Source organism: Corvus cornix, chromosome Z (assembly GCF_000738735.6).
Source record: "Corvus cornix cornix isolate S_Up_H32 chromosome Z, ASM73873v5, whole genome shotgun sequence".
Classification (NCBI taxonomy): Eukaryota; Metazoa; Chordata; class Aves; order Passeriformes; family Corvidae; genus Corvus; species Corvus cornix.
The window spans coordinates 9087417-9102261 of record NC_046357.1 but is presented as its reverse complement, the minus strand read 5'-3'; the positions used below and the strand labels follow the sequence as shown (position 1 = coordinate 9102261).

The 14845-nt window shown below is 41.0% G+C and overlaps 1 protein-coding gene across 1 annotated transcript in view; it reads right to left on the bottom strand.

Moving 5' to 3' along the window:
• The window catches only part of HCN1 (hyperpolarization activated cyclic nucleotide gated potassium channel 1), a 203663-nt gene extending 190583 nt beyond the window's left edge, over nt 1-13080 (bottom strand). The window contains exon 1 of the mRNA XM_039567357.1: nt 12575-13080. Within this exon, the coding sequence (XP_039423291.1) occupies nt 12575-12948 (374 nt within the window). The 5' untranslated portion in view covers nt 12949-13080. The remainder of the gene's footprint in view (nt 1-12574) is intronic.
• Nucleotides 13081-14845: the final 1765 nt, after the last annotated feature.

The window sequence follows — 14845 nt, the reverse complement described above, 5'->3', positions numbered from 1 at the left end:
ATGCTTTTTCTCCTTCCTGCGCACCTTTGCCAGAAGTACAGCAGGTCATTTCCACTGCTTGGTAGCAATTAAACATGAGGGCTTATTACATTTTATCACAGGTATATGCAATAATGACATGGATGGTCGAGATTCTAAAAACAGTATGTATTAAATTTACAAATTATGTGTTTAAAGCACTTATTGAATTACAGCAGATTATTTGCTTGAAATACATTTATTAAGTATTTTGTTTTAATTTAGTCATATGAAATGGCTATTGAGCCACTGGAAGATACACTTTACCAAGACCTAGATTAATTTAAAATTCTGTTCTATCTTCATTGAGACAGAATCATCCAAAGTGGGGTTGTTATACAAAATACATACACTAGATAAAAGTTTTTTCCTCCACGCTGCTTTTATTCATTTTTGTAAGAGAGCAAGTCACTTTAGGCATCAGAATAACATGTCAGTTTTTAGACTGAAAAATGAAAGATTGCTAAAGATATTAAGATTGGAAAATTTATTCAAACTTAACTACAGGCTTTGTTATATGCCTCACCTATAAATATTGAAGAAAAAAATATAAAAGGGAATTATTTAATAATCTACTTCTCCACTTTATATTTTGGTAGAGTGACTTTAGCAGATGACTTTGAAGTCTCTTCACACAAAAATTCTTTCTCTGGTCTTCAGGTCTTCAAACAAAACAGTCTGTATTCCTTAACAATGGGCTGGTCTTGACATCAGACACCCACTGCAGGTTAGGGGTTGCAGAGGGAAGTGTCTGCGTGCAAGTAAAGTTGCCTATAATTGTAGCCACTGATAAGCAGCTCTAAAATAAGTGCTCAAATAACTTTGGTCAGGGACCCACGACCTGAACTATAAACAACCACAAAAATACCAAGGAAGCTCTTTACTTCCATACTGATAGATGACTCTTGTTTTGACACAGCAAAACAAAATGAGCTGCCCTTTCCATGGTGAATAAAACACCAGATGTCCATCTTTATCTTCCATCCGTATTTACTCAAAATGCAGTTGTCTAAATATAATAAATAGGTTTCTGGCTTTCAGCAAATGAAAACATTTTACTTTGACGATCTCATAAGAGGTTTGAGCCACAAGCCAATATTCCTCAGAAAGACAAAATCTAATTTAGCCAAATATTTATGTTTCATTTTTTTGGAGGACAGTGAGTTATGAACTAATCAAATGTGTTTAAACTAAAGATGTGTGGTAATTAGAACTGCCAAATAGATATTAATAATTTATTGGTGGAGAACAGCAAGAAATTAAGAGTGAAAAATTATTAACAGAGCTTTTCCTCATAATCTTACAATATACATTCATCTGTAAATTGCAAATCAAAATATATAACACAACAAAAATGGAAGCTGAAACATTTTCACATTATTCTGACACACTTATTCTGCAAAAAGCACAGCACCCATGGACAACGTTTTTTAAAAATCAGGTTTATCATTTTGGGCTCCTTATGACTGGAATTCTGAAAGATGTTCAGGCACAAAGTCCAGATGCTTACAAGTATCTAGGTCCTGAAATCCAAAGACAGATGGGCTCCTGACTTCCATCTCGGATCTTCATCTAACATCCTATAGATTTGCACACTGTGTGGAGCACTGGGTAAAACTGACACTTTCAAAGCCGTTCCAGAAATGGAAAAATTTGCACTGGAAACAGGAAACCAAGTTAAATATCATATTCCATTTGCTCATTTTGCCAGTGGCACAAAATCAGCGTGCACATTCAACACAGAGAAACTGCTATTCAGTGACACTTCATGGAATCACGAGTCAGTAGTCCCAGCAGGAACATCTGCCACCATTTTAGGCAGACTCATGGTACCTGCACTCCCAGGCTACAAAGCTAGTTCTCCTCCCCTGAAGCAAGTCTGAACTCTGTCGTGCTATGAGGAACAAGTGTGGGAGTGGAAGTTCACTGCAGCTCTCCCATCCCTTCCACAGGAAGATAAATTTGGTCTAGCCTGTGTAGAATGTAAAAGTTGGCTGCAGCTTAGAAATTACAGAAACAACCGTAGTCACATCGAGCAGTGCTCATACAGTCCTGGGGAATGAGGGGGATGGGGTGGAAATTGCAGAATAACACTGCCTGATTGTATAATACTGACAGAGTATTCCTCAGACCTGTCTTAATGAGAATCATCTCTTGACAGAAGAAAATTAGTGTGCATGTGAACAATAGAGCACAACATAAGGGCACACTATAGAAAAATCTAACTTCAGGAAACAAGAATAGGGAACAGTTTGAAGTGAAGCAAGAAATTTTAAACTCATGGTTAGTGCCTTTAAATAGCAATGTAAAACCAGAGATATTTAATTGGATTCAGTCACAATTTATGTTGTACTTAGTCCGTATCTACCTAATTAATATTTATATGAAATAATAAAATTATTACATACTGGATTTAATTATTTTCAGCACAAAAACCTTGAAATTGTTTTTGGGCTTCTTCTTCCATTACAGAGACATGAACCATCATAATAAATTCACTACTTCAAAAAATAAACAGTAAGAACATGTTCAAATCCTGCTGAACTTTTCAACACCCAGCAGTATATCACTGGATTTAATATTCTGTTCCAAATTTCAAAACCACATTTAATTTAGCAAAAACAAGTATTTCATATAATACTGACAGAATGCATGCAATTAAAAGTCTGTTTGGTCATGTGGGCACCTCATGGTTAGGTTACTCATCTCTCACTTTTCCCACACATTCAACATCTACTGCTTAATAAGCCATCAGATTTCAGACATTTTCAATTCTGACCCTTTTTAAACACTCTGATAGATTGCCTACCATCTGGCAGTGCTTACTCTTGGTACCACACTCCCTTTGCATTACAAAACCGTGCTTCTGATAATTATATCTTTAATGTGGTAGATGTATGCAACACTTGAATTCCCATGCTGGCAATATACAAGCTGAAGGGACAATTTCGGCAAAGTGTCTGTGTAGCAATGTATGGTAACAGTATGTTCAACTTCATCACGCTGCAGTTCTCAACAGAAAGCTGCTAACCTGTCCAAGTCAAGGGAAATGGAAAATATACACACAATTTTTTTTTTAATTACTACAAAGAATTTTGAAAACTGCAAGAGATTATGAAGAATACCTAAACTAACTTCTCCCTGCTAGTTTAAACAAACAGCTCAGTATCTTCTAGCTAACAGACTAAGAATGGAAAACTACACAGCAGAACAAACAATTGAAAAAAAACCAACCAAAAAAATTTCATCTTTTCCATTTATTTAAAGGAATGCATTATATATTCAGAAAGAGATGTAGGAGGAAGAAGACAGAATGAGGGGAAAAAAGGAAGTTGCTTCCAAATACTCTCCAGGGACTACATCCCAGTGCTCCTACAAACTTTTGAATGCAAGTTGCCTATAGCATGATTTCACTACCTGAAAATTAGACCACAAGAAATGCTACAAATAAAAGAAAAAGCAGGATTCAGTACTCAGGCAGTCACCTAGATAACAGTTTCCATGAACACTGGGCACACAGCTCTGAAAAACAGCTCATAAGAACACTTGGTAAAGTGGGTATATGAAAAAGTACCCAATTAACAACTGACATTTGATGTATATGCTTGATTTATTTTGCTACTTTTGTTTTGTTTCCAAGTTTAAATCTACCAGACTAATCCCAAACTGGAAAAGCAATTCTTGGTGTTACTACTGGGCTTGTCTGGCACTAAAGACAAGGTGAACCAGAGTGACAGACAAGCCTGGCTGTTACCTTCACTGAAAAATCAAGTGCAAACAAGCCCATATGCAGCCATCCCAAGGATCCTGTAGCCCAGGATGTGTTTGGGGATCCCAGAAGCTTGCAAGTGTCCATTGCCATAAGATGTTTAGGGGGTAGTAGTACCTGCTACTGGTTTCACAGCAATTTCTCTACCAGACAGAAATTATAAGTCCTCCTGGAATGAGCAACTAGACAGAAATCATTCAAGAGCCTGATGGAAAACCTCTCACCAGCCATGTAAAAGCTTAATTGCATCTCTATGGTTTTGTAGCCATGCTTTTATTTCATCTCCTGGGTAGACCTGCATAAATTTTACTCCTATGTATCCTACAAAAGTTCTGTGTATTTTCCACAGCTTTTCCCCAGAAAAAGATAAAGCAATCATTTATTATGGAGGTCTCATGGCATATTACTCTAAATTTACTGCAATCCACATATTTGCATTAAGGTCAGATTGTATCAGCACCCTGCTGTCACTGCTGCAGTCATGCCATGAAGAGAGGTGCTTCTTGGAGGATCTGATAAATTACTGTAAGAGACAACAGAAATGGCTAAAGAAACATCAATATTTCCACACCTTAGTCTACTGATATAAGAGGAAAAATACCTGGAGGCAACCAGAGTACAACATATACAGAATCAGAAGATTTGGTATCATGAGGGCACAATTTATTTCTGTGGGGCTCTTTATATAGTGGAGCTTTTGTGCAAATATAAGATTCAGTGATTTTCAGACTGAGAATTGGATGAAAAAGAGTAATATTACTTAAACCACCCTCCCAGCATTAAAAACAATTTTTATGTATACTGGCTATTTTAAAGCAATTTATAAAAAACCAAAACACTCAAAAAAAATACGCCCCCCCCCCCAAACCAACATAGCTTTGACTGTGAGCATAAAACAAACCATGCTTTTTCAGCTGAAAATGAAATATCTTAATAAGATTTTTAATAAATATGACATTCTTAGAGATAGAAACTTAAGAGCAGTAGCACACTAAATTCCAATAGTGTAGCAAATTATTTATTAAATGACATGGTTAATTAGAAAATATATACACATAAACAACATAGAAGACAATCAAGATATCCTACTCTCATCTATGTAATGTAACTTCAGTTTTGGGAACTTCACTGGCAAAAATGAAAATGGCTTTGGGGTTAGTTTGGGATTTTTTCAAATATGTAATGGAAACAGTATGCAGCTCTTTTGTAATTAAATGAACATTTTCTGAACATAAGTTTATTCCAGACTTATTCCAGTTGCATTGCACTAGAAGGCAATAAGATTATTGAAAAATACCACGCAGGTCGCCTGAATCTCACTATCATCAGATTAAAAGATATTAACAGGGATTTTATAGAAGCTAAATGACAGTGTCCTTGAGGTAGTACTGACATTGACTCCAGCTGATACACTTTTTGGTCATTAACATACCTTACTATGTGTCTAGAACAAGCTCTCCAATAATTAGAGCTGAATACACTATGATTTTTAAAATTAAATCATGCCTTTGGGAAAGAATCAGGAAATAGACAGCTAAAGGACTTTCAAGCAATTAACGAGAACTGTACTGTCAGGTTAAAAATTTAATGTTGCAAAGTAGGTTAAAAGTTTCCTCTCCCAAAAAGAAAATGGATATTGACATAGAAAACAGTTCTCAGGCATGCTGTTGAGTGAAAGCAAAGGTGAGAATGGATACCTCTTACTTATGATCAAATTAAGTACATTTCTTTTCAATTTTTCATATTCTACACTCGTCCCTAAAAATAGGTTTTTGCCTTCTTATACCTTCAAATTGAACCTCTCAAAAAAGCTGACAAAGTTTAATTAAATATTACAGTGCCACAGATCTTAGATAGGTAGGCAGAAATGCAGTACTAAGGACTCATACTTTTTAGGTGACCTCTGAATTCATACATCTCTATTTCTGCTACTCCAGGCTGAATGATCAGAAACTGAGCCACTCAAATTTTAGCTGCATTATATAAACTACACACATACACACACAAGAAAGCCTAAGCAACTTATCAAATCCTATGCATCTTTCATTCAGCTGTTGTAGTCACCAAACCCCCAATCAAATCGTAAATCTAGACCTTTAATGTATTAGTTGATGTTTTTATACAGTATTCCAATTCACTGTTCCCTTCATGTACCCAAGTCTGAGAAACCTAAGATGAAGAAAAAACTTTTATTGACTCAATTATAAGCATTGCTTATTTTGATGAGCTAACAAATACAGTCCCAGAACACATTTTGCAATGTGTAGCCATGCTAAAACAATCAACTGGAATACCAGAATCAGTACCTTTTCCCCACAGGCCCAAGCACCACGATGATCTTATGAGATCCAATTTTTGGTAAGTGTACATACGATGTATGGACATAGGTCATACTTATCAAGCACTTTTTCTCATTGCTGTCAAAACAAAAACATCAGAAAACTGAAGAGGAAGTCTCACAACGTTGACTGATCCAGGTTAAATTTTAAAGATTCACATGTAACGTCCCCAAAATATCATCTTTGACTTACATGTTATGGAATTACTCACAGGAATTCTGTAACATTTGGGGTTTATTTTATTTTGTTGTGGTTTCTTTTTAAACATTTCTCAAAATCATGATGAAAATATTTGCCTTTATTTAGATCATGTAGAAGGTAAACATGGTAAAATTAAGCATCTTGCAGGAAAAAAAAAGTACTTTTGTACTTATTCATAGGTGCTGCAAGTGATCGTTGAAATGTCCCAAGTTAAATTAAAAGTAACTCAGAGAATTGAGGAACTATTTGAGTTACACTTGTTCAGCTCTTTCTCTCCTTTCAACTTTATTCAATGTTAAAGTAACATGACAAAAATGTGAAAGAAAATGCAGTGAATAGACTTATTCCAGAACTAGAATGAACATAATGAAAACTGGCAAATGTTCAACATGTAAGTGAGCTCAAACTATGCATTAGTATTCTATATATCTAGAGACAGAAGGATGTCTTATTAATAAAATTAATCACTTTGCTTGAACAAACAAGGGCATACGGCTTCCCACATGCCCTAGAGGTCTGGAAGGAGAGTGGCTGCTGCACCAACCTTAGATGGACCCCACTGCCTTGCCTTAGTAGCTCTTGAAGAAAATCTCAAAGAAGACAAGAGTACATGGCCCTCATGAGTCCAAAAGCACAAAATGCACCTCTCTATCTCCATTTTCTCTCACACATCCCTGCTTACAAGTGGTGCAAAAAGAAATGTCAGTAGCTAGCTTTAGTCAACTAGATTTCATAACAAATGAATCTGTGCTAACCAATGATGAGACATTATTCAGTATGAAAAATAATAGGAACTGGAGATGAAAAACAACCTAATGCATTTCTGGCCTATTTTTCACATCAGAATATTTCCAATAGAACATTTTGTTGCTTATTTTTGGTCCTGCATCCTAAATGTCTAGTTTAGATATTTGTTGCTACAATTCCACTCCATTATTTCTATGTAATTTCCTTCCACTTTGTAACATCCATTTATGCATTTGAGGACCATTACTGTATTTCTCTTCAGCTTGCCTTTATGAGACTTGCATTTTACCTGGGGAACTATTATGAAGCTTAATATATAACTTGATGTCAGAGAGAATTTTCAAACATTATAATTGCATTATTTAGATTAATGCTACAATTCTGTCATTTTATTTTTTTAGGGCATTTACAGAAGTAAAGGGCAAAAATTGTTGGAAAGCAGCAAATAAAAAATCAAGCACAAGATTAATAATCTTTTTAATACTAAATGGTTCTCTATGTTTAGCCACATGCAAGGACTGAACATAGTAACATGATAATCAGTTTATTAGTGAATTCAGAAGTGTCAATTCTGCAATAGAGTCTCATGACAAATACTGAGCAACAAGAAATTACTACCATGAGAATACAAAACTGTGGCCATTTCATATTCCGGCACTACCAGTGATATAATGTATCCATTAAAGCCCACACTAATTTGTATCTCAACTATTTAGTACAGACCAACATGATTTATGTCTTTCGTTTTGAAGACTTATACCTCTATCATTTACATTTAAGTCTGATACAATACATTCTGTCTTCATTGCATATAGCACTACCTTCCAACTCTACTGCTCTATATAAACCAAAGTATGTAACAGCTCACAAAAACATAAATCTCATTAGCTTCAAGAGAGATATTAAAAACGTGACAAAAGAGAAGGACAAAGTGCTTACCCTAAGCTTCTTAAGATACAACTTAAGATAGGTATAACACGCAGAGTGAAGACTGGTCCCAAAGAACAAGTTTTGAACCAACGCATGCATGAATTTTAGAAATGTGATTTCAAGCTGCACATATAACATGCACAGTCTATCATGCTTGTGATCAAAGACAGGTTAAAAAGGTAGGTGAAAATTAAAAAGCAAATTGATTCATAATGCAAATATAAGTTCAAATGTTTTAAAAAAAGGATCATTAACAAAGGCCATGAGTCACACTAAACCATGGTAATTTTGACTTACAGTTTGCCACACACTTGAAAATTGAAGCTGTACGTGTGTATGGCAACATGGACGCGTTGCATAAAACTGCACAATATAATAAAATGGCTTTGAATGGAGACAGATGCAAATTCTTCTGTAACTACCCAGACATACAAATGCAAATATTGTCTTTACCCTGATTAAAACTTGTTGAAACCTGGCATTAAATTACTTGCAAGGTATTACCAATAGGGCCTTCAATGATTTATAAAGATTTATAGGATAAACCTCAAACATTCACATGATGCCTTAAATGTTTAAAAAAAAAAGGTTTTGAAACTGGAACAGCACACAAGCTAAAAAAAAATCCAGAAAACCTTTACTATTCACTATGCTCTTAAATTTTCTGTTCAAGTTTTAGAAATAATTCTGATTGTACTTTACTCTTATCATTAAAATAAGGTTTTTAGTTTCTTGGATAAATGAGAAGTTACCCACAGAGACAAAATGTCAGTAATTTTTTTCCCTATTGTTTCCAATTAGTTTATACTTTGTATTCATCTACACAGAGAAAAAAAAACCCTTCAGCACTGCCTGCACTGCACCTGTTTACCTGCTTCTCTGACAGACAACACCACATTACAGTCTTACTTCACTTCATCTTGAAGCCAGTTAAAATTTTTGTCCCCACTTCCAAAGAAAGGCTGTTCCCAAACATGAAGCTGACTGTAACCATCAGAGTGTGAAGGCTACATTTACGCATACACATATTATTTCCATTCAGTCTGTCTCATGCACTGCTATTTCTGGTCAAAAGATGCCACTCTGGCAGTAACTCTGTTTTCTTTATAGATTGCTGACTACATGCCCCATCCAATGTGGTAATAAACCCAAGATTTCCTTGACAGCGTGGGTTTCTCTGTGGGGCCACAGACAGGGAGGGCGGGAAGGACATGCTACAGGGCTGGACAAGCAGCCCAGGCACATGCAAGCAAGCCCTCTGAACATTAAAGAAACTCCTGACATGACAAAGGACATGAAGTAATTAATCATCTAAAAACCATCCACGTACATTTCCATTAATACCAGAAGGCCATGACATATAAAAGTCACCCAAAGCCCATGTCCACCACAAATCTCCTATGAAATAAATGAAATGCGTGTGGCAGCGGCAGAACCATGGGCAGTTGCTCCCATCTCCTATTGGCTTTGTCCTGCTCTCATCCAGTGGCTGCAAGGCCATAGGGCTGGACCAGTGATGCTCTCCAGCAGGCTCATTCCTCCACATGGGAGAAGGGACAGCCAGAGGGACTCAGTATCTCACAGAACGCACACAGGACTTAAGTAAACTCTGACTGATCAACTCATTTTTGTGACTCATGCTATTACACAGAATTCTTGTCCAACTTTAGAGATACAGTAATCACAGCTGCAAAGAGAAAAACAGAGGCCTTGTGCTGGGTTTGATGTGCATTAGGTGCTCAGTTTATGTAACAGCTTCCAAATTGCACATTAACCTCAGAAGACTGGGAAAAGACAACCAGGATTAAAATGGTCCCCTTGTGGAAAAATTATGTAATACTTATTGAATTTAATCCTCCAAGGGTGTATTTGCCCGATGAAGAGACAATTCTTCCCTGAAACACAAGCAGGATGGAGAGCCATAAAACTAAAGACCAAGCCCCACAAGGCTGCAAGTAACTAATTAATTCACAGAGCACCGAGTTTAGAGACACAGCTTCCACACTCTGTTCATACTAAAACAAGGGGCAGGAGGGCACCGGGATGCTGCCCACTCCTCCAAACACCAAAACAAAATACCACTTGGTGTAGATAAATATACTGTTTTACAAATAAAAATGAGAATGAGATCAAGAAATACAACCAAATACATCAAACTATCCCAGGAAATGCATACAAACATGCAGAACTAGGGAAAAAAAAAGAGTCCGCAGGAGCTTATACCAGAATTTCCCACATTTTACATGGTTAATCCAGTATTTTCTTAAGTGTGCCTGTATTTAAAGTTCACTGGGATTTCTATTTTCATACGTGCCACAAATACCCTAATAAGAGCTGCATCTACAAATGCACTATACATCTTCTCATTTGAATACCATAAAATACTCAGCTTTCTACTTTTTTCTTGTTATTTAGGTAGAAAATTTAGTTCTTTCCCCTGATGGTAGAAACACCAACACAGTGGCTTGGGAATACCCGTGTCTCTTTGGATGTTTTAAGGCTTGTCTACACACAAGCATTACATTGTTACAAATAACACGCAAAAAAAACCCAAGGCAACTCCATCCTTACATATGCATTTATTCTGGTACAGAGACACTGTTAGATGGGGCTTAAAAGCGCTGTCGTAATTCCCAAATAAGAAGCTGAATATACTGTATAGTACAATTTCTTCACACATTTCGCACTGCCACCCAAGAAGAGTTGTACCACTATACAGCTGCAATTATTTCGGGAAAAACAACACACACATCTCATATTTTTCATTGAAACAGTCCTACTGGCTAAAAAATTGGGTCTGGAGCAGGCCACACCATCCCAATACTAATGAAAGACTAAGAACTTTATTCAAAAACCAAGCACTCTAATAAAATAAAAACTTTTTAAAAAGCACCAGAAAATACCAGTTAATTTAAGAATATGCAGACAACAGGCCTGAAAAGGATGCATTGTTGTTTACTCCTGTTGAAAAAACTAGGGAAACATATGCTATGATCTCTAAACCTTCCCACTCGAAGAATTAGGACCGAATTAGAAGATATTTCTGTAATGAAACAGAATGAACATGCTTATCACCTATTTCACAGAACAGCTTAAAAAGTTACATGCTGCAAAATATGACAAATGAGCTCCTATTGCCCAAAAAATTGTTTGGGTGTGCACCTCACTCAGAAACCAAGCTTACAAGAGAACAAGGAAAATTATTCACAAGAATAACCTCATTCATTTCAACAGAATCCTCACGTGAATGAAGTTCACACACACACATGCACACACATGGGTAAGGAAGAGGCTATCAGACCCCCCTAATCCCCTATGCATGGTACCACAGCACCAGATGTGACCTGCTGCGTCTCTCTCTAGCTGGTAGAAAGGGAGTGGGTGCTTGGCTCTCTCCCCACTTAATGCACCCGCTAATGCAGCTGTGCTGACATGCAAGGGGGGGAAAAGGTCCAGGAGAAGAAGGAGAGCAGTTTATTGCCTTCAGGGAACCAGGAAAACAAGCAGGGATTTGAAGAATGATTTCAAGTCATAACTGAGCGCTGCTGTGCTCCTCCACTCCTGCAGCTGTACTGCTCTCAGGCTTAACTGCAAGGTGCTAGCACAGCTCATTGTGAAACACCTCACTCCAAACAGTCCCGCAGAAACTTGGACTTTGGAAGTATTTCCTCCTGTTCCTACTGAAAGAATGTTCTGTTTAACCCAGTTTTTTCTTAGAAGATCCATGTAACTATTGAACATTCTGGATTTTCTTTTTTTTAAACACAGTCTCCAGTGCAATTCACTTATCGTATAGACGCAGGTTGTTCAATTCAAGCTGTTGATTAAATACACTTAACGGCATCAATAGTTCCTCAGAAAATATCATAGAAAGTGTTACATTTATAAAGGCAAACAGCCAGCTGGCGTAAATAATCAAGTGAAATAATCTTACACTTTAAATGTAATTTTAAAGGGAAATATAACTTCTAGGGCATTTATCTGCACTGCTTGCTTGCTGTATGAATATTCTAATCCTGCATCCATGCAGCTTACTGTGAAAGCAATGCTAATTTGCCATCACATTTACCTGTCTCCCTATGAAAACATAGTTTCCCACACATCACCTGGATAAACTTATTTTACTGTAACTCTGACAGACACGCTTCCTTCTCGCAACCCCTGGAACAAGTGTTTACACCGGGTGCTCAGGGAAGGGCACACGTGTGCCGACACCGGGATTTTACTGATGCTGGTGCAGCTGTGTAACCCCGCGGGCGGGCGAGCTCTCATCCCCCCGGGGCAGAGTCGTGCCCGACGGCCCGCGGCCCCGCGGCGCAGACAGACCGGGACGGGGGGATGGAGAACCATAAGCTCAGCATCCTACCTCGGGGGCTGCGGGCGGTGCCCCGGCCGGCGCGGGGCCTGCGGGGCCGTCCCGGGTGCAGCACGCTGGAGAGCGCCGGGCCGAGCCCCGGCAGCCCCGGCCCCGGCCCCGCCGCCCGGTCCGGCGCCCGCCGAAGTTTGAGCCGGGCGAGGTGCGAGGCGGCGGGGCCACCCCTCTCTCGCCCGCCGCGAGCCCCGCGCTCACCTGAAGTCGCTGTAGGGGTGGATGATCCAGAACCCCGCAGTTTTAACCCTTTCCTGCTCCTTCTCCACCGCCTTCTGGCTGCCGAACATGCGGAGGGAGAATTTGTTGACCCCCGGCTGCAGCATGGAGGTGAACTGCCGCTGCATGAAGCCGTACTGCCGCCGGGGTCCCTCAGCATCCTCGAAGCCCACCACGGGCTCCTCGCCCCCGCCGCCGTCCACTTTGAAGCACACCGAGTTGCCATGCTCCTTCACGCCGCCGCTGCCGGGGCTGCTCTGGGCTTTCTCCGCCGAGGCCGCCGGCTTAGCTGGGAAGGAGTTAGCGCTGCCATCGTCCCGGCTGCCGGCGGAGGAGCTGCGCTTTCCAGCCTCCATGCTGCGGGGCGGGCGCACGCCAGCCGCGGGAGAGCGCGGGGAAGCCTCGCCGCCACCGGTGCCCTTCAGCGGCGCGGCTGGGCTGTGCCGGCCTGGGCTGGGCTGGGCTGTGCCGCCCTGGGCTGGGCTGGGCTGGGCAGAGCTCCGCGCCGCCGCGCCGCCCGGCATCAGCAGCGCCGCCGGCTCGGAGCGCGCTCCGCGCAGGGCGGGCACCGCCGCCCCTCGCCCGCCCCTCGCCCGCCCCCTGCCGGCGGCCCCGCTCCGCCTGACTTTGAGCGCCCGGAGTCCTTGAGGGACCGCGCGCGCGGGCGGGGAGCGGCGGAGGGAGGGAGGGAGGAGCCGGGGCCAGCGGAGACGGGGGCAGCGGAGAGGGGCTCCGGGGCGCCCTGCCCGCGTCTCCACAGGAGCACAGGAACACGCGTGGGTGGATGTTTCACCCTGGGCGAAGCAAGGGGCAAGGCGTGGGGTGGTAGGGTGCCTGTACAGCCCGAGCGAGAGACAGTGGCTGGGAGTGATGAAGTGGGGCGTTTCCACGGGCTCGGCGGTCCCTTGGGAAGCTTCTGTTGCTCCTCATGGAGCAGGCGGATTGGGAGAGAGCAAGAGGCGGGGGTCTGGCTGGCCGTGGGGTCGAGGGGCGGCACTGGAAGTCGCGGAGGCGTTTTGGGTTCATCCCGCTCATAGTGCAGTGTTTGTCCGACAGAGGGGACGATCGGTGGAGTGTGACTGAGCAGGGAAGGCCGGCTGTTCAGTGGCATTCCTTTTCACACACGGAGCACACCGGTCCCGTTAAGACAGTCCCGCCAAGCGGCTCTCCCTTGTCCCTTAGCTTGAGCCGACTGAAAACAGGGCCGAGCGCATGAGCGTAGGGGCACACGACAGGTGAGATGCTGGGGGCACGGCTGGACCACGAGGGGATGCAATTCCCATCAGGAGGGCTGTGCTGCCACGGGCACGTGCCTGTTCTTCCTGAAAGGCGTAAAATGGCAGGTGCACCCGAGTGCCTAGACAACCTTTTCGCGTATGCCAAGAGGTGATTTGGCCTTTGTTTGTATGTCAGTAGGAAACTGTAGCCCACATTTAGTTTGCTCCACTTGACATTTAAGTACATAAATTACAGTTTAGAAGCCTCCAGGAGGCAGAGAAAAAGCTGTTGGACAGAAAGGAAAGGGTAGGTATTTCCAGCTCCCAGTACTCTACATACACTCAAAGGAAATAGGGTATATATTGCCTTCAGTATCTCTACATGCATTGTCCTAATGATTGCAAATTGTATTTGGGGAGCTGTGGGGTAAGGTAGGAGCTGAGAGAGCAAATGGTAAGAAACTGTTTACAAACCATGAGCAAGGAGGAAGGCCTTGGTCTGTTCCGAAAAATGAAAGATGCTGATACTTGCCCCAAAAGCTGTGAGTTTGTTTGGGTTACAGAATGATGGAGAACCAATATCTGCAGATATTAGTACAGGAGTTCTAGCATAATGTCTGCCTGCAAAAACAGATATTACAGCATATAAATGTAGGTCCTGGCCTTCCGTTTAGAATAGGTTTGACATAGGTTTGTTTTTCACACATTCTCAACACATTTTTCATTTTGCACATTAAAAGTAGAGTAGGAAAGAATTAGTAAAGCCTTGCAAGCTTGACTCTGGTACTTTCAATGGTATTTTCCACTTCATTTTTACACACTTTGTCCTTCACACAACAGATGCTTAAATATGGGAAAGAAACAGATGTGCAAATCTGCACACCACTGTTCGCAGTGTCAATCAGGTGCATTGGGAAGGTGTATTTCAAAATGGGATCTGAGGGCTTTCCTCAGCAATTGCAGCTCTAGCAGAATGTTTATGCCTAGTGCACTCAAACATACGAGGTTCTGTTGATGTTAAGGTCTTTAGTGTGGA